We start from the raw sequence: 20,866 nt of genomic DNA, 5'->3' as shown, positions 1-20,866 counted from the left end.
TTCAAATAGAAGTCATCCTATTACAAAAACCAGGTATAAAATATGCATAAAGTATTGGGATATATTTCATAGGATTTTATAAAATATTAAAATTGTAACCCTACATGTAGGGTTTCAAAATATGAATGTCTGACAAGCAGATTTTTTTTTTAATTAATGTAATCAAATACATACACTGCAAAATAGAACTGCAAATGATCTGTCACTGCTGATCCTCAGCAGGATTACTATGGCCAGTACAACTGACTGACCACAATTTGTTTTCTTCCCTTTACTCTAATAACAAGGTAATTTTTTTTTTTAATTATAGATGTTTTTATAGAGTAAGCTGTTAGGTTTTCTTTTAGCACAGATTTTTCCATAACAGTCTCCATTTTATAGGAAGTTTTCTTTCCTTTTAATAGCAGTTTCTGACTTTGAAATACTTGATATTCAAAAAAAAAAGGCTGTGGTAGAGCGTTGCTGTGTAGTGGGTGGGATAGCACCAAGAATTTTGGACAAGGTGTAAAAGAGGAGAGCAGTTTCACCACCGTGGCCCATGAGATGTCTCATGGCATGAGGGAGTGGGAAGATGGGGAAGGGAGAAGGTAAACCTGCTTTAGTAGGTACGCTAGCTTTAGTAGCCCTCCTTACTTCCCCTTCTAGCAAAAGACAGCCTTCACAGGATTTTTCATGGGACAGAACAAGGACTATCCTGCTTCACAGATGGATTCAGGCAGCTTGAGTAATACAATGGCTATATCCACACCAGCGCTACGTCATCTGGTGGGGGACCCACCAGAGCAAAACCGAAGGTGTATTTCCGAGTAGTGTGGGCATGAGTCTTGTAGGATGATCCAACCCTGACTGCAACACAGAATTTGGGCTCTATCCAGCTTTTTTGACAGCTGCCAACAAGCTTTGACTGACACAGCTGAGAGGTACAGAAGGAGCTATGGCCCTCAATGGGGAGCATGGGAAGTGGGTGCTGTAGTCGGAATTTGGGGCAGGAGTGAGCCAGTTGCACAGAGTGAGACAGACATAGCTGGCCTGTGCCAGAGCTAACCACAGCCTGACTCCAGGACCTCTGACACTGTAAATAAGAGACACACAATCCTTCAGCCAAAAGTTCTGTTTATTTGGTTTGAATTTCTTCTTTAAACTGTTTCTTTTCTGAATAGACTTGGGAACATGTCCTTTGAGACACTAATGCAGAAAGAATGTGAGAACTTTGATCTTTCTCATAGGCTTTAAGGAAAAATACTAATTTGCTTTAGCTCTTACAATGACTGTGGATTTATCTATTACCTATAAAATGTGCCTGTGAACAAGAATTAAATGTGTTTTCAGCCAGATCTTTACTTATGTCAATTAAATATTTGGAAAACATGTTTTAAAATTTTTAGAAAATATCAACACAGACAGCAGTTTGGCAAAAGTGCAGTTTCCTATTAGCATGACAATAAAGGAAACTATCATTGGTTGATGAGCAGCATGTGAATTCCTTTACTATTCTACAGGCCACATATTCCATATATTAGACATACTTTTAAATCCAAATATCCAAGAAAAATATCGAAGTTAATACTCTGTGTTTATCTGTGGTTGAACAGAAGTATTAAAATATTGTTTTTAGGTTCTATTTGAAATATATATGTTTTCCAAAAGTGTTTTTCTAATTTATACACATGCACAGAGATCCTAGTAGGTTCAAAGAATCTCGAGATAGTGTAATCAAATGGCCTTCAAACTTCTGATTTTCAGGATTGTCTTTTAGGGGGTTTTGTTTGTTTTTTCATTACCTGCACAGTGTGTCATTGACCCTTATTGCTTTAAATTAAACTGCAATCAACATTTACTTAGCTCACCATCTGCCTCAAATTACCATGTGGTCTCTGCTCTGCAATCTCTTCATCTCTATGTTGCCACTAACAGAAACAGGATCAGGATAGGCTGATGAAAGCCCCTTTATCTAGCACATTCAACATAGCTAAAATACAGATAAAATTGTTCATTGAGTGAAATTTCACTACTGTATATCACACAGAAGAGACAAACAAAGCAAAAATTGAGCACCTGATCTGACCAAGTGTTGGGAAAATACCCAAGGACTGGATGACACACAGAAGGGAAAAGGAAAATGCTAGTTAGGGTTCCACATAACTGCAAATGTACTGTGTCTTGGTGCCATTTCAAGATTGCTTATGTCCTGTTTTCACACAAAACTGTGCTGGTGAATGTGTGAGGGAATCATTCATGGGGAAGTTGAAGTTAGTACAAGTTTCCTGAAGTTAGGAAACTCAGATTAATCCAGATTCATCCATCTTTAGACTAAGGGAATAACTACGGCTCTGGTGCAGAGAAAAATTCCCCACCCAGGCAGAAGCAACACAGTGTTAAATTTCATTATATAAATGTTGCTTTGTTTTTGTTTCTGTCCTTTGATGAGCAATGCAGTGATTATAGTGTTGTTTACCCAGATGCCCACAGTTATTTTGCTGATTCCTTTTGGTAGTAAATTGGTCCACTGTAAGTAACCAGGGAAAAAATTATCTGCTGGCACCATGGCAAACGGTCTTACGTCAGCCACGTATAAACTCAGGTGGGGACTTAAAAGTTTTTTAACTGTAAGAGCAATAGAACAATTGTCCCATGTTGATGAACAGCCTTTGGTAGTTTTAGCGCAAAATCACAGAAATGCATGAATTAGATTATGTGAGAACAAGTAATGGAGATTTTTGCTCCAAATGAAGAAGTTCTACATGAAGATCAGAAGCTTGAGTTTTATCATCTGGGGAAATGGAATAGGTAGAAATGTTCATCTATAGCCTGATGTGGTCAAGATGATAGTCAAGGAGGAGTATTTGAAACTGCATTTTTAATGTATGGAGTGTATCTGAATGACCATGTGTGAGGAGAGAAGGAGAAAAAATAAGAATTTCTGTACTGGAGACCAGAAAGAAGATATTCTAATAACTGAGCTATATAAAAATATTGACAAAAGCCATGCACAGAAATAACATTTCAGGTATACGAAACAGCATAGCAGATAGTGACAAAATTTAGACCGCAGAAGGAAGAAGAAGGAGTACAAAAGAAGAGTGAGTGAGAAATTAATATCAGTAAGAAAAACACATAGATTGCATCATGGAGAATTACAGAAGAAAAAGAGCAAGCTACATTTTTCCCATTCAAAATTCCAGTTTCTTTAATATAATCTTCAGCAGGAAAGTGGGCAATGCTTACCACAGAGGTTAAAGTAGTGTGAATCAATAAACTTGTCTAAGGAAAATGAGCAATGGGAGGTCAACAGGGAGTGGAAAAAAAATGAGGGAAAGATTAAGAGCTACTGAAGAATGGCCTGAGATATAAGAGGACACCCAGCTACTGATGTTGCAGCTAAACCCACAAATAAGATGCTGAACCACCACTATTTCACACAATCCTGGAAGGAAAACAGACATTTCAGTTTATCTCTGTTATGCAGAGATTTAAGTGTGCCTCTCATTTGTAATCTCTAGTATTCATAAATTGTCTTTGCCTTAGTAAATTCTGAAGAACACAGCCTCAGCTGGTGAAAATCAACAGATTTTCCTGTCAGAGTGTAGATTAAATAAAAATTGAATCCTGAACATTTTATGGTGGCTTAATGATAGCTAATACACTAGCATGATATGCCAAAACTAAATATAAATTAAAGAGCAGTGCAGCATGACTGTTAAAACAGCATTACTGAACCAAAGCCATCTCTGAGGTAAATCACTTGAAGACTGTGGTGAGCTTAGTCTTTTGAGAAAGTTCTTGCTTTCATTTACACCTCTGAAACACCATTAACAAAGGCAGATTTTATTCCACTTTAAATAGAATTGAAGGGCAGTGAATAAGTCAGACATTTCTATCATTAAAAAGAATCCTGCTGAGGAGACCGGTCAGCTTTGGTTGTTATTGTACAGTGCCAGTGACTGTTACTGTGTCAGCTGCTACAGTCCTGTAGGACTTTCTGCAATAACATTCGAAATGGTTTCATTTCATTATGTCTGGAATTTTAAATCATTGCATAAAGATAATAAAAGGGAGGAGACAAGAACTCCATAATATATCGTCTGAGAAGAAGAATAACCAAAGGCAACAAAAACTTTCCCTTTGGCAGTTAGTTTTTTCCCTTTTACTCCATGAAACATGAGAACTTTTATTATATAAAACTGTGCTTTCTTGTGAATTTTTCCTTTAGGTTTGCCAATGAGAGATGATGATTTAATTCTTTCCAGATATTCAGTTGATTTAATATAATTTTTTCATGTGGAACAAAATGGGAGAAATGGGCACAGCTCCTAGAATATCTATTCTTTTTCACAAATCCTTAAGGGTACATTTCATGGAGTCTCAACATATTTTTGGCATTTAGTTCTTGAAGTAATTACATGGTGTTTGGTTATAAGGCTGTTTACCGAAGATCATATGGTGTTTGTTCTGTGTTCTTAGCCCTGTTTTTTCCTTTGTTTTAATGGACAAAGATGTGTGCTTGAATGAAAAATACCATTTAAAACAGACATATTTGAATAAGAAGCCCCCTTGTCCAGGTTCTCTAGACACAGCTGTTACTATTTCAAACCCAGAAGCTTTCATGTGCCTCATTCTCATTTCATTTCTCTGGGATTATTTCCGGAATAGCTCAAAGCATTGATTGTGGTTAAAAGTTTCATTTTTCTTTAACTAAAACCAGTTTCATGAAAACCTTCATTTCATAATATCTTTTATTCACTTTTGTGCCTCTTCCTCTACCCTGTGTCTTATACGTGTATGCAATATGTTTCCTTTATATGCTACACGTATATAATTGGAAAAAACTTACTGAAAAGAGCAAATGTATCACTCAGTCACGAGCTATTGACAGAACAATCTTGACACTATGGGATTCTGGAAAGAAGATGTGTAGGTGTGGAGAGGGATCCAGAACAACATTTTTTTCCCTAACTTGATTATATATTGAAATAGAAATGTGTTAAGGTTGAGCCAAAAAGCAATACTGTGGGTAGAGGGATTTGATATGAGAGGTATTGAGTACTTTCTTCTCAACTTTCCCTCCTCTTTGTCACAGAAATTCAACTTCAAAGTTAATAACTTTTTGTACTGTTCCATATATTGTTAAAGTAAAAAAGGACTTAGGGAAATTCACAGAGTTTTCCTTTTAACCATTCCTTTTCCTTTAATTTTTTAATAGGGACCCATAAGGTCACCCCCACTGTCTGGAAATGACTGCTTCACTGACCTCATAGTCCAGGGTGAGGGAATAGCTGAATTTTGTTACTTTTGCTGTCATGACCATTTCAAAACAGTGCTGCTGTTCTCACTGTTAAACTGTTGACCAAAATCTATTTGAGACCAATGTAACCCAATCTATCTCTGTAACAAGAAATTAACTTTTAGATTCCTGGAACCTCAGAGAGAGTGAGATCAGGTAAGTTTATCTGCCTTTAAAAAAAAAAAAAAGGAAAAAAAGACTAAAACATGTTTAACTTGAAAGGTAAACCTATTTTCTGGTGAAAAAAAATCTTGCAAGTTGGATTTCTGATCTTATAAAATCAGTATTTAAATTTAAATTTTGTCCATATTAATCAAGATTAAGTATTTAGTATCATGAATAAGATGACTTTACAAAGCCATCCTATTTATAAATATATGGATGCCAAAGGTTTTATGATGAACTAGTGTTTGGACTGCACTTAGAATTTCTTTAAAAATTTTTTATACAACCATCCAATAGTGACTTTTCTCCTTCGACGTGGCTAACCTTTCTCTAGTATTCCTAGAAAAAAATAGGACTTTTTCTTTTCATGATGTTAAATGGAGGCTAGCAAGAAGAAAAACTTTCCTTTTTAGCTTGTGGTACATCTGAGCCATGACTCAGCACCTGAAAGGGGCCATAATATTTCTGTAAAATCCAACAAGTTACCACACCTCTGAAAATTAGTAGACCCTGAATCTTATATCAACCAGTGTCTGAAACGTCAGCTGATAAAACTAAGCATATAAACTGATAAAAACTTGGAGGAGCATATGGTTTCCAGGATAAAGGCTAAGCCTGAGAAGCTGCCAGAGTTTATTTGTCAGCTGACATTGCCCCTTCATGTGGTTTCCAACTAACAAAATTGATGATTGTGGCATATTACCATATTCCTTCTGGAATTCATTCTAAAAGACAACTTCACATCAGCATGGAATAGTGCACAGAATAGAATCATGCATGATTTGAAGAAAGCTCATAGATGTTATTCACACATCTGCACAGTTTCTTTGTGTTTGGACTATGTATTAATCACAGCACTTTGGACAGCATTACAAATACTGAACACTTGTTATTAGCTGTTGTCCTGCCAGTTCTCAGAAAAAGTAACACTAGATTAGGCTGAAGCATTGTAAGTCTCAGGCTTTAGGAAAGGCCACAGCAGTGCTATGAGGCATTGAGGACCAGTAGTTTCCAAGGCTCTCAGTTTTCCTCCCAAAAAAGCATCTAAGCTCCTTGTGTCTCCTCTCTTCTTTTACTCTCATGTGAAGGGATGCTCAAAAAGGCATCTCTCAGTCTTCCTTCTTATCCAAATATTTTTCCTTCTTCCTCCTTTATCTCCTCATACCAAACTTCTTCTGTCCCCTTCCTAATCATCTTTTTCACATCTGTCATCCTCTCTCTTCTAGTATTTGACTTCCTTTTTCTCCTTTCTTATCAAATTATGGTTATATTGGTGAGATGACAAGTATCAAATAAAATTGTTTTGTTACTTGTTCAGATACTGGCTACAATGAGAGCTTTTTCATATGTCTGGAAGTACTGAGTAAAATTGATACCAACTAAGACTCCTGCATGGATTTTTGAGATCCCTAAGAATTCCCCCTAAGCAGGCAGTTTTTCCACAATTATGATGCTGGGAAAGGGCATTTTTTTTAAGAGGAAAAGACCATCAATATGGATAAAGCTAATATACCTTTCTAAGTAAAGAATACCATCCACAGCCATTTTGACTGTAATCTATTGACTAATTTCTCATTTTTTCATACCACACCACTTCCCTTTCTACACACTTTGTATCTGGTCCCAGTTCAACCACTGACAACAGATCTCCATGATCTTGTGATGCAGAGGAGGAAGCACCACCTAATCCCGGTCAAGGGCTGTATAATTTGCTTTCAGCTTTTTTTTCAGCTATAGAAAGCACAAGGCTTCAGTATGTTCAACTCATCTTTAAACAGGTTAAAAGGCTTCAGTCTAAGGGCTTAGCCTCTTGAAAGAATAGGTATTTCCATTCCCATCGAGAAAACAGACTGGAGTCAGCAGCTCAGGTGATTCCCAGTTCTTTAGACATTTTGTTGGATTTGAAACCACTCTTAAAATTATTATATGCATGTCTACACACAAACAGAGCAGGGAGAATTTAGAAATATCAAGTGTTTTCACTTCAATGGGAGGCAAATATTTCATACAAAATGTGTCGTTTAGCAGATCAATGTGAAAGCAAAGCAATACAAGGAACCCCATGGGCAGGAAGGTGTTCAGAGATCTCCAGGAAAGCAAAGGTCCATCCTGTGTGATGGTGACTTGGGAAGACAAACACTATCACTCCTTCTTCTTCACCCAGCTTCATATACTGAGCATGATGCCTTATAGTCTGGAATGTCCCTTTGGTCAGCAGGGTCAGCTGTCCCAGCTGTGTCCCCTCCCAACTCCTTGCTCATCCCCAGCCTCCTCACTGGTGGGGTGGGGTGAGAAGCAGAAAAGGCCTTGATGTTGTGTAAGCACTGCTCAACAATAACAGAAACTTCTCTATATTATAAACACAAATCCAAACACAGCCTATAGTAGCTACTGTGAAGAAAATTAACTCCACCCAAAGCAAAGGAGCACAGGGCTAATGTGTCAAGCAGAATACATCAAGTGGGATTTTGGTCTTCAGTCACTATTAGGATCCTTCAGGCTTGAAACAAATTTTAAGAACAGTGTGATTTCCAATCATTGTTGATCCTTGGCCAGACAGAGCTAATTGCTCTCTCTCTCTCTCTCTCTGTTTCTCACCTATACAAGTAGCTGCATATACTTTTAAGTCTGACAGTTTGCCCCAGTTACATCTTCACCTCCATCTCTCTTGCACTGGATGATTTTCTGCTCTGCCTGTTTGTGGTAAAATAGACATCTTTTAGTTTTTGAGCCCCATTCTTGTATTGTTTTCTACCACATAATTCAATGTCTTCATAAACCTGAGCTGCTGGTCACTTGGTTCAGCTCCTCAGACACAAGACACACAAGCTGTCATTCCTCCATCAGGCCCAGATGGGCCATGTCAGAAGCAGCCCAGCAGCAACAGGAGTTATCCCACTCCATGCCTCACAGTACTAACATTGGGAAAAATGACAGTATGGAGGTAGCATTAAACCACCAGAAATAAAACCCAAGAGAGTGTCAGGAGGCAAGCAGAGGATGTTTAAATATGAGGAAAGCAGGCACCACAGAAAGCCTTAAATCCCTGGGACCACTTTTTTTCCTGCAAAAGATCTTGTACAAGCATTGACCACCATTGTGGTTGAAACAGCACAAAAAAGAGGGCCTGCATGCAGACTTTACGAAAGTAGGAAAATACAGGCACAAGCCTAAGTACCGCTTTGAGGAGAATGGGAAGCATGGATAATACTGCAGCTGAAATAATTCTCAATGTTCTTCAGTACCTGATAAGTCTGCTGCATGGTTCCCAGGCAAAATGTAGATGTAAATAAAGAACAATGGAGAAAAAGGAAAACATGGAAATCTTGGTTTGAGAACAGAAAACTGGCTTTTCAGTTTGTTTGTTTGTTTGTTTGTTTGATGGTTAGAATAATATAAAAATATTTATATTTATTTGATTTAGAATTAATTATTTTAATCTTCCTTATAGTGAAATGGAAAATAAACCTCACACCATGTTTATATGTTGTATTTTAAATTGAATGTTAATGAACTTGAATCAAACCAAAACAAACACATAAACAACTAGCTTTTTAAAAGATTCAAAACACCATGACCTTCAGAGAAAATCCTCATATGAAGCTTTCTCTTCCCCATTTGGCCAGTAATTCAGAGGGAGTCTGGGGGCTCTGTACTTGGTAGCTTTCTTAGTGGAGATATTTAAGGTGTAACTCCCACCTACTCTGCTGCTATGCAGTGTTGGGAAGGGTTGTCATCAGACTTTTGCATTGGAAGCAGTTCCAGTCATTAAAAAAATCAAATCTTAGGATTCACAAAATAGAGTGAACCTCTAGTCTGGTGCTCAAAACATCTTCCTCAGAGAAAAAAATCTACACTCCAATTCAATCTGCTTCTGATTCAGAAAACGATTTGGATCTAGATCCTATAATACCATGAAGCCTATCTTCACTGCCAGGATAGAGAATCGGTGATTATTTCAAGTCCTGATACAAAGTAAAGCATCAGAAGGAGATTATCCTTCTTGAAATAGGCTTCCTAGTAGTAGGAATATGATTTCAGACAAATTCCAGGATTTCACCACATGCTACATGGACATCTTAGTAACAAGAACATTAAATAAGAAGGATGAACACTGTTTTAGTTTTTTTCTTTCCTTTGCTGTGGCTGAAATTCTTTGCCTTTTTTTTTCTGAATTCACTAACATTTAATAAAAATGGTAATAGACCATTTTAATGAATAAATGATGTAATGAAAAAGTCTTCACTGAGTGCTGCAGATTCCACATGTCACTTTCATTGCCCCAGACCCTAATTAGGAACAGCTTTTGTTTGAGGAGGATGTGATTCCAGAGTCTTTGCCAATTTCCCTACAAAAAAGACTGAGAGTGGGGAGAGAAAGCCTCGGAAAAGAGATTTCCAGCTGTATTCTATCTACGTGACAGCATCAGCCTGGGTCTGAGCACATGCATGGGAGGAGGTGGGCATGCTGTTTGCTGTGGCAGATGTGTGGCAGTCAGGGTAATGCTGAATGTCCCCCAGAGAACCCACATGTAGGTGAACTACCAGAAAAGGATTGACACCAAAGCAGACATTAGCACTGCGTGCATTAACGTGCATAAGCTAATAAACACTGAAGAAGCAAAACTAAATCAACCTGATAGGCAAATAGGTTGGTCAAATGGATATAGAATCGTAGAGTGGTTTAGATTGGAAGGGACCCTGAAGACCATCTAGTTTCAATTGCCTTGCCATAAACAGCAAACCTTCCATTCGACTAGATGGATCAGAACCCCACCCAACCTGGCCTTGAGCAATTCCAGGGATGGAGCATCACAACTTTTCTGAAGCCTTCTCTTCTGCAGGCTGAATGACCCCAACTCTCTCAGCCTGTCTTCATAGGAGAGGCATTCCAACTCTCTGATCAACTCAGTGGCCCTCCTCTGTACTCCTTCTAATATGACAGAAACCAAGATAAAAACAGTAAGAAGAACATTCAGGCAACAGTACAGGGAGTGTAACAACTGTGTTGGGAAGGTTTTAAATTCATTACAGTATAGGATTGTTGGAACTAACACTGATAGAGCAAGCAGAGGACTTGGTAACATATTGCTTCTACTAAAATAGTAAATTAACTAGGGCAGAACATGATACCAGTGATGGACATTGCTTCATACACTTGACTGGAAATGTTTGCTACTATTCCTGCACACCCCTATACAGGCAGTGTGGTGCCCTGTAGAGCTTCCCTTCATGTTTAAATGGGTAAGCAATTCTGTGTAAAAAAAATGCAATTACTGAGGAGGCTTTCAGTCAAAAGAAGGATGTTAACTTGCTGACTTCAACAATGTCAAAGTTTCTCAGCCACACATGGCAAAATAGGGATATTAGCTGTTTAACAATCAACACAGAAATCTAGATGTTACAGTAATCTGATTCCATGTAGGTAATGAAACTAGATGCAATATGATATCAGCAAAGAGTTTTCCCAGGCTGGAAAAATGACAGCAAGTACTTTTAGTAAATGTTGGAAACTATTTGGGTGCAACAAGGGTGACTGAAAATCCCTTCAATGGCACAGAATATGTGTTGGAGTTATAACTGCAAACATGCAAATTGATTTTCTGCTTTTCTTCCAAATTTTTACCTCTTACTGTTTGTGTTTCTTCCTTCAAGTATCATACAGCCTGCTGCGGTCACTGGTATCTACAGATGATTGTTATTGTGGTGTTTTTCTTTAAAAATATTGAAGAAGAAAGTGATAACAAACTGGATATTGAGAAAGAAACAGAAAATGCTACAGTATAGAGCAGGGAAATTCATGCATATGGCTGAATTTTTAACTATGCTGACTGCATCTATTAAGGACTTTTCTTCCTGCAGAACCAACTGTGTTTATAAAACCCCACAACCTTTTCATAGATCCAACATCCAACTTCCAGTCATGCTGGAAGACATGTCAGAAATGTCTGGGCATTTTTCACTTTTTGAGTCTCTCACTTAGCTTTAATGCTTTTCTCTGCAGAGCAACTGTGCATACCCTAGACTGAGGTGATAGCACATCTGTATTAACAAACTTAATTTCAAAATTAACTCATTTGTAACATGGATTTGTGCAAAAAACACTAAGTGTTCATGGTTTGGTTAGTGATTGACCATGACTGCAGCGTGCTTGTGGTGACCTGCTTTGTTCTCAGCTCCTCATACTTGTAAATGTCTTTGTTTCTGTGTATGGTATTCTATTCAAAAGTGTTTTCAATGTGTTCTGACAAATAAACAAAACAAATGGCAGCTGGGGGTTCAGACAGGACAGCTGAGAGGTGTGTTCCTCACTCCTTTCAGTGGAAGAGACCACATTTTTTTTCTAAATCAAGAAATATCAGTGGGGAGTTTTAGAGCAATCTAGAATTTGGAAGAATTAACATCAGACTTTCAAGCACAGTGATGTTTTATACTTTGTATTAATGACCATCTACATTGAGAAAAAGACACTGTGTTTTACATATTCCTTTATAGTCTTCTGGTACAATGAATGAAATGAATGTGTAATGGCCAAAAGCTTACATTGTTTAGTTCCACACAAGAATGCAATTCAGGCCTGCTATTGTAGTCTGTAGAGAAATTACACCAACCAGGTGTAATTACACCAGGGTGTTTAAGAATATTAAGACTGTTGCAATTGGACATGTGCATTCAGTAAAGCAGCACAACCCTCAGTCAGGGTTGATTTACTTTGTGAAGGTCATTACAGAAATATAACTATTTAGTATTCTAATTCACAGTGCTGGTTTTGTTGGAAAAAGTCAAGATGGGACAAATTAGCCTAAGTGAGGATACTTAGGATTTTCTCTGTATTACATAGTTCTCAGATGTGGAGTCAATGGGTTACATCAAAGGTGTAGAGCAAACACTTAGCAGAAGTAGCTCTTCAGCCCAATAAAATTTTGTCCAAGGATATATCATGAATGTTTCTCTTCACTCAGATTAAAGGGGATTTGACAGAGATCTTGAGCATCTGTCTGTATGTGTTCTAAGATTGTTCCATAAGACAGCACTGGCCTTTGAAGAACTAATTTATAAGGATTTCCAGACTACACTGTATTGGAAAAATAGCAGACCAGCTGGTGAAAATAACTGTTAAAAATTATTTCATGTACTCCTGATTTCATTGCATAATAACCCAATCCAGAAAATGGAGTACCTTGATGATCTAGTGTCCCTTTATGATTTTACATATCAACCCTTCTCATATGTAAGCTAGACATCTCTTTGGGGAAGCATTAGTCTTTTCTCCTTTAACGTGTACCTTTAAGAGTACCTAAAAGAGTCATATTTTTTTTACAGGAACTTCAAGATGCTTTGCTGTATGACCAGAAATGTAAATAATGTTGATAATATGCATATATGCCTGTGAATATTTACTTTGGAGTATATGTATTTATTCCTTGTTTAAAGTGGAGATTGATTTCCAAGTAAAAGAACATAATTATTGGTATAATTTAATTAGTAGTATTGTCACTTTTTTTTCAAAAAAATAAATTACTATGCTATTACTGAGTAAAGAACATAGCTAAACATGCGTACATATTGTAGAGACTTTTTAAATCTGTATTTTTTCATATTGGGTGAACAGAGATGTACAGAAAATATTTTGGTAGAAGGGTAAGAGTTTCTCAGCAATCACATAAAAAGAACAGCAAAAAAAATGTTTTTTGGATAGGATTTCTGAATTGGCTATTTGTATGCTGGATTTCTATACTAGGTTATTTCCACAAGTGCTCTGAAGCAGAATAAGGCCTGATTTTCACATAAAAAGATATTTAATATTAGAAACTGCAGTTCTCAACACTTTTTAAAATCTACTTTTAAGAAAATACCTTATCTTCAAAGTAAAAATTATACCACATGCATAGTCTTTAAATGCTTGCTATTGAGGCCAGTCTTAAAATGTTAGCAATAGATGCAAGATATCAAAGAGCAACTAATTACTTCTATCTATGAATGCAAGAAGACTAAAATAATGTGACTGATGGATAGTTTGTCGTACTGGTTGTCAGAAATAACTGAATAACTGATTCTACTATTCAAGTCATTTATTGAAATCCCATTATTATAAAAGAGAAAAAAAATCAACTAGATTTCATAAAAAGTTGCCTGATGATATCTCCCTTGTTAATGAATTGTTAATGTGCTGTGTTCTAAATATCTGGACTTCTCTACAGTCCAGTTTTATTATGTGCATGTATATCACATATGGTTAAATACTGCTGTAAGTTGCTTTTATTTGCTTAAACTGATACAATTCCTGTGCAAATATTTGGCTAGTTCAGTAAATAACTGGGAAGGGATGTATATCTTAATTTATTAATTTTCTCTTTATCACCATTGCACTAACTAGCCATTGAATTTTTTGTGAAGTACCCAGTCTGTGAAATATGTAATCATTACTGTTGGTTGTATCTCTGTGGAAACTAAAATGAACCAAATATTCAATGACTTTTGCAAAGTTACAGAAAGAAATGGTGTCAAACTAGAAATGGAATACTGAAGAATGAAATTGCATAAAACTGGTACTTTGACAGAACAAGATTTCATCTCATGTTCTCTTGTCCCTGGATTTAAGTTGGATAAGTCTATTCCAATTCTGAAATAATTCACTGAATGAATCCCTATGACAATATACATGCAGTATGTTGCTTTGGATGCTGAGCCTCATGTACTTTTTGCCTTAAAAGTATCAGTCTTCAAAGGATGACAACAATTTATGGGTTATTTACATGTTAAGTGGTTGTTCACCACTAGTCACTATCTTAAATGACACTGACAGTTCTGATTACTAGTAGTCATGCAGCTCATGATTTTACTAGTATATGCATTTGGCCAAATGCACCCAAATTCACTGCGTTAGTTACTACATAACAAAAGAAGGAAATACAATTTGTCTATAACAATGATGTTAACAGGATAGATGTTGCATTTGACAAGAATCATGTAGTAGGTTCTTTGGAATATTTGTGATCTTACGCAGATGATTTTCAATATATTCCCACTAGAAATTCTAGGGTAAAGTGTTAAGCACATGTTTCAGGTCCGTACAAAATCTCTTCTGAAAGAAGAACAACTTTGTCAGCCGTAGAAAAGATAAAAGCAAAGAAAAAATTAAAGTCAAATAAAGCTGTTATTTTTTGATTTCTGAGTTGGAACAAGTTTCATTCCAGCAAAACTTGTATTTTAGCACTCTTACAGTACAAGAGTGACACTGCAATATCTTTATATGACAACAGCTTGAAGTAGTCGGAAACATATCATGATGTCCAATGGAATTGGAGGTTGAATTTCATTTCCATCCAGGCGAAGGTATCGGAGGCGAGGAATGTTGCCGTAATAACCATAGTCTTCTTCTAGGGCAATTGAAACTGGGCATATTTGAGTACCATTGACACCTGAAAATGTAAATCAACATGTTAGGTAATTTCTGTGGGAAAGGTTCATGAAAACAAAATTCATTTAGGAAAATAATAAAGCAGGCTTCCACTGATATTTGTATGGGAGACAGTTTTTTCTGTCAGATTTGTAAAATGCCAACAATTAACTACTTTTTTGATGAAGCAAAAAAATCTTAATATAATGTAATCTGAATCAGTGAATCACATATTTACTGTTCTGTAACTATGAATAAAGGCCACAAGATGCATAATTTAGACAGAGAGGACACTAATTTAGGCCACTCCATGGTAAGCATTGAGAAATAGCTCTCTACCCTCTGAGAGAGCAGGACAAGATTAATGTGGAGAGGTTTTGAACATCTTATTTCAAGGACAGTACATCAATTTTAGGCTGATGATATTCCCTAATGAAGATCCCGCATTCGAAATGATAGCAGTATTGAATCAGAGGAAATTTTCATTTAGTGTTTTTAACTTTAAACATCTGTACTTTCCTGTTCTCTCACATTCTTTAGTAGAGTTGGTTTTAATTGCAAGAATATAATTTTACAGTGGGATATTTTTCTTCCTAATCTGAAATCCAACAAATCCTTAACATTCTTTATGCATCACACATAGTTTTTTTCTGTTCAGATAAAATTTGAAACTGCATCTTAAATCATTATCCATATTCGTAAGTGTTGAATGGCTTGGGCTCTTTACATTGTCTCCTCTAGATTACATCTGCACTTGGCTAACATGCTTTTCATATTTTGTCTTCAGTTGTTGAATAGTTAGGCAGCTGCTGCCCTATTTCAGTCTCAAAACAGGTTCATTCTGGTGTTTGTTTATCAAAGATGTCAAATTCCTTGGACCAAATTATGGTATTTAGTGATTGGTCTGATGGTATGATCAAATGAAAAAGAATTAGTGGAGAATGTGTATGTAACAGATCTTATGAAACATATTTTTTTAGCAACTCAGATTTCTACCAAAATTTTTCTTCCTTTATATTTAACAATGATAATATACACACATCTTCTGATTACACTACCCCAAATAAGAAAAAATGTAATGATGTAAAAATCACAACATAAATTACTTTTTTTTCCCCAAAAGAAAACCCTCTTTGTCTGTCTTGTGAAATTTGATTAACATTGGCAAAGATTTGGTATTCTTGGGAGAAACAAGCTACAGTTTATTTTTATGCATGAAGCAGAAAGCTTGAGAGTTTTCGTTATGAAAGCAGTATTACAAGTTTTACAGGTGATCAACATTATGTAGCAGAAAATATCCACCTTTTCTGGTCAGCACTACTGTCTGTAGAAGACAAGATAGCTTCAAGTGTGTTCTAAATCTTGGCCTTCTCTGACCTAGAAACTATCTCACTGCACTTATTTGCACTGGGTTAATTCTTCAGCCTTAAAGTGAGGCAACAGTTGTCTGACCACAGGCTACCTATGAAGAAGTTATTTCTTGATGACATATGGTGTGAAGTGGTTTGGGGTTTTATTTTTCTCATCTCATAAACAGTAAATCCCACCCAAACTATCAGAGGAGTAAGAGCCCCTCCCTCTTCCTGTCTTTCAGTCCTCTTCATGTGTATATTACTGAATTTTGTTTAAGCAGGAGGGACAGGCCTATGCATCTACATGAGTACAATTCACCCTACCTAAACTGACCCATGTAGAGATTTTCAGCCTGAGTAAACCATTTACACTCTATTTTTAAACCGAGAGAGAGATGAATGTTTGCAAAAGGTGATTTACAGCTCCTTAAGATGGGACGATTGTGTATCTCTTTGCATTAATTGAGTAGTTGGTCAATACACTTGCCCAAATTAGATAAAAAATTAGGACGGTTAATTTAAAGAAAATGAATTTTGCTGCTTGTCCACAGTATTATTATGTGGTATAATATTTAAAGATGAGACTCTGGAGCTGCTGTAAAGGAAAACTGCAGAAAGGTTCTCGTTAATGTCTAATACTGTATATCTGCTGAAGAACTGAAGAAGGCCTTGTTTCTTCTATAGCAAAATTCATAATTTAGAAACATAATTTAGCTAGTTGGCCTAAGGACTTCTCCCTTTCTCTACATGTGGAATAACATTAGCTCAGAGCATCTATCCCAACCTCCTGGTGTTCTTCTGGGGAACTTAATATTCACTCCCCTTTACCTGTCCTTTGATAGCACTGTAATGCCATCTGCTAGCCCTTGCTCACTTGTTCCACCATCATTTCATGCCTTCTCTTTGTTTCCTTTAACACTCTCTTTTCCATTATTTAACATCTCCCCAGAGCCTCAAAGGTGCATCTCCTAGATCAATATGTAAGCATGTGTGTTTTAAAATGCCATAGAACAAGAGTGGTGCAAATGTTGGAGCCATAATTAATTTTGATTTTGTGTTGATTTTACTTCCAACTTTCAAGTACTTCTTTTTCTCTGTGTATTGAGATCCTTAGGGAAGGGACAACAGGTGAAATTCTTGTTCCATTGAGACCAGTGATGGTGAAGGGACTGGAGCACAAGTCCTGTGAGGAGAGGCTGAGGGAGCTGGGGTTGTTCAGCCTGGAAAAGAGGAGACTCAGGGGAGGACTCATCACTCTCTACAACTACCTGAAAGGAGGTTGTAGCCAGGTGAGGGTTGGTCTCTTCTCCCGGGCAACCAGTAGTAGGACAAGAGGGCACGGGCTTGAGCTGTGCCAGGGGATGTTTAGGTTGGATATTAGGAAGAAATTTTTTATGGAGAGAGTAATCAGACATTGGAATGGGCTGCCCAGGGAGGTGGTGGATTCACCATTCCTGGAGGTTTTTAAGATGAGACTGGATGTGGCACTTCGTGCCATGATCTAGTAACCATGGCAGTGTTGGATCAAAGGTTGGACTTGATGATCTCAGAGGTCTTTTCCAACCCGGCTGATTCTGTGATTCTATGAGGCTATCACTGGCTTCCTTGGGCTTCAGAAGAAGGCCTTATATCTTCATAAATGGTCTCTGGAGAATTAAGGCCTTGCACTTATATGAAGATCTGATATTAAACAATAACATACAGCAAAACATAGGCAAACTATATTTACATAGAAATGTTGATGTCTGAGCTCTTGCAACGCCAGCATTGTAACTATCAATCACCAAGAGAAAATGAAGTTGCAGTTGTGCAGGAATATATGAGAATTAATATTACAAAAAGGGTTTGTGCTGCACACATAAAAGTAAACCTTCATAAGGACTCTTTTGTGGAGAAACCAGATTCAGGATTCTACAGTTATTCTTCTTTCAAAACTTTACATTGGCCATCTTAAAGTAATGACTGATCATCAGCTTCCAGGGTTTAAGAAGGCAAAATGAATCTGCAGTAATGTCACATCTTGTTACTCCAGCCCAATGAAATTATATTGATTGTTTGTAATATTAAAGGCCCTTTGAGATATCATCTATTAGAGTAGTGTCCCATGAAGACTATGTCATTAACTGCTACCTCTTTAACAATTATGCTATGTGCTAGAATATGCCTTACACAATACCTAATTTTTATTGAAAGTATCAGGTTGCCTTTTTTAATATTTTTTTTAATATTTTATGTGCAGTTACTAAGAATTAAATTTCTTTTCTTTATTATTCTAGTTAAAAGTCGTTTTGTGCTTAAGGTGACAACGAATTTTGAAAAGTGGCAAAGGCATTAAGGAATATAAGACTTGTGGAAAGCTATTGTGATTTAGCTTCACAGGTACTCATGTATCACTGGGAAGCAGGACTTGAGCTTGCACATACTACACAAGTTGATTTTCATGGTTTTAAGCTTTGTCAAACTTCAAAGGAAGATAATTGGACAGCTCTTTAAATACTACCTAGATACAAGCCCCTTCTTAAACTAGACAGACCACATTCCGTTGATTTGAACCTGGTGTCCACCTAAAGTGACAGGATAAAGCCTGCACCTGAGGCCCTGCAGTAAAATAATGAAAATAAATCCCTTCATAACCAGAGGGCAATTAAATATGTTCAGAAACAACATGTCATGAGCCCTAACTCTTAATTAACATTACAAATCTTTCAGGCCATTTAAATATATGCCAGTTGTACAAAAATAATTTTTTTTAACAATACTTCATACATTTATTTTGTAAAATGCAGTGAATTAACCTAAATTATTAATAGGTCTTTTCATGGGTCCTTGTTTCATACAAAAGCCAAACTGTTATTTTTAGTATATTTGTGAACTACAGTGGCACTAAAGAGTGGTAAGAGACTATGTATTCAACTAAATTTGCGTGACAGGAAGATAAATATAGATGCTTAGCTTCCTTCTGTGTAGTGATAAACAGAAAGCCATCACTCTTTTTTTTGGCTTTTGGTATGAAACAAAGGATTTACTGAGCAGCTAAATTTAGTACATAAAATATGTGATGTTCATAACCACCACATCCCCACTATACCTGGATGAATTCAGAAGCAGTGCTAGGAATGGAACTATGACATGACAACAGGCTTCTGTTGCTTTGGGTACAAAGCCTTGCCTTATTTACACAAAGTTGAAAATGTTGGAAGACATTTGAGGAGACAAATCTTAGTAGAACAAAGCTTCTGTAAAGTCAGGAAAACACTGAAACATGTTGCCTAGAGAGCTGATAGATGCCCCACCCCTGAAAACTTTCAAGATCAGGTTGGACAGGACTCTTAGTAACCTCATCTAGTTGAAGACATTTCTGCTTATTGCAGGAGGATTGCACTAAATGACCTTTAAAGGTCCCTTCAAACCCAAATTATTTAACGATTCTATGATTTTAATCACTTTATTTCATAGAGCATTTTCTGTAGTTAAGCAGACACTTCAAAATAATTATGTCCTGGTGGGGTCCCACACCACCAATACGCACTTACTTTTGATTTTGTTGTGATCAAGATGAAGGTGCTCGAGGTGAGCATTGATTGGTGGAATTTTAGTGAGTTGATTGTGAGACAGCTGTAGATCTAGAATAGATGAAACATTAAACCCATTTGGAGGGATACCATCGTCAGATAATTTATTGTAGTTCAGCCGAAGAAAAGTGACTTTGGGTATTGCACTGAAGTAGTTTTCTGGTATAACTTCAATGGAGTTGTTGTCCAAAAACAGCTGCAGTGTGTTAGCTGGAATGCTTAAAGGCATTTTCTTGAGTGAATTTTTTGCTATGTTGAGTTGCATAAGATTGTTGAGTCCTTGGAAGGTGTCACTTTGAAGCGCGCTGTCCAACAAACTGTTCTGGTGGAGATCTAACATAGTAAGGTTTTCTAAGTTGCTGAAGACTCCTTCCGGTATTCTGGAAATTTTGTTTCTAGCTAGTCTTAGCTGTTCCAGGCTCACTGGTAATGGGGCAGGCACCTCTTCCAATTCATTGTCTTCAAGGAATAGGTAAAGCAGTCTTTTCAGCTTGCTCAGCACACCATTCTCAATTCCATTGTTTGTGATCTTATTCTTGTTCAGATTTATCCATCTCAGATGAGTGGCATTCACAAAAGACTTCTCTGAAAGTGTTTCAATTAGATTGTTTTGAAGATAGAGGTACCAAATTCTTGCTGGAATTGCAGGTATTTCTTTAAGTCCTTTGTTATCACAGTACAATGCATTGGGGAAACTAGGAGGACAAAAGCACTCTTGTGGACACTCAGAAGTGTAGTGAGACCAATGCCCAGGATCCAGATCATCATAAACTTGTCTCACAGTTCGAGTCCACACAGAATTGACCAAGAATAAGAGCAAAAGGCTTGAATAGACTTTTAGGATCATTGTGTTTGCCTTGGAAGGGTTAAAAAACAATTAGTTGTCTCTCAACAGAATTCTCTAACAGCATACTACATTAACAAAGCAGTTTTGCATACAAAATAATATTTCCTTTACAAACAGCCAAATTCTGTCCTCTAGTGTATTACCCATGGCATATTAAGGAAAAAACAAACAGTAATATAAGAGGTATAAAAAATTCAGTTCTATATGTTGATGAACATTTCCCTGATTCAACTTAGATTCCACATTGGCT

General features: G+C 36.8%; 1 protein-coding gene across 1 annotated transcript; it reads right to left on the bottom strand.

Annotated features, from left to right (window-relative positions):
• Positions 1-14,694: 14,694 nt before the first annotated feature.
• On the bottom strand, positions 14,695-20,616 carry KERA (keratocan). Its single transcript, XM_051770007.1, has 2 exons — positions 19,731-20,616; positions 14,695-14,867 (listed from the first exon to the last, which is right to left on the bottom strand). Exons 1-2 carry the CDS (start codon positions 20,614-20,616, stop codon positions 14,695-14,697), a joined length of 1,059 nt encoding a protein of 352 aa, XP_051625967.1.
• Positions 20,617-20,866: the final 250 nt, after the last annotated feature.

This window comes from Manacus candei, unplaced genomic scaffold (genome assembly GCF_025592945.1).
Source record: "Manacus candei isolate 608988 ecotype Guabito, Panama unplaced genomic scaffold, ASM2559294v1 h1tg000114l, whole genome shotgun sequence".
NCBI lineage: Eukaryota > Metazoa > Chordata > Aves > Passeriformes > Pipridae > Manacus > Manacus candei.
This window is presented reverse-complemented; position numbering and strand designations above follow the sequence as displayed.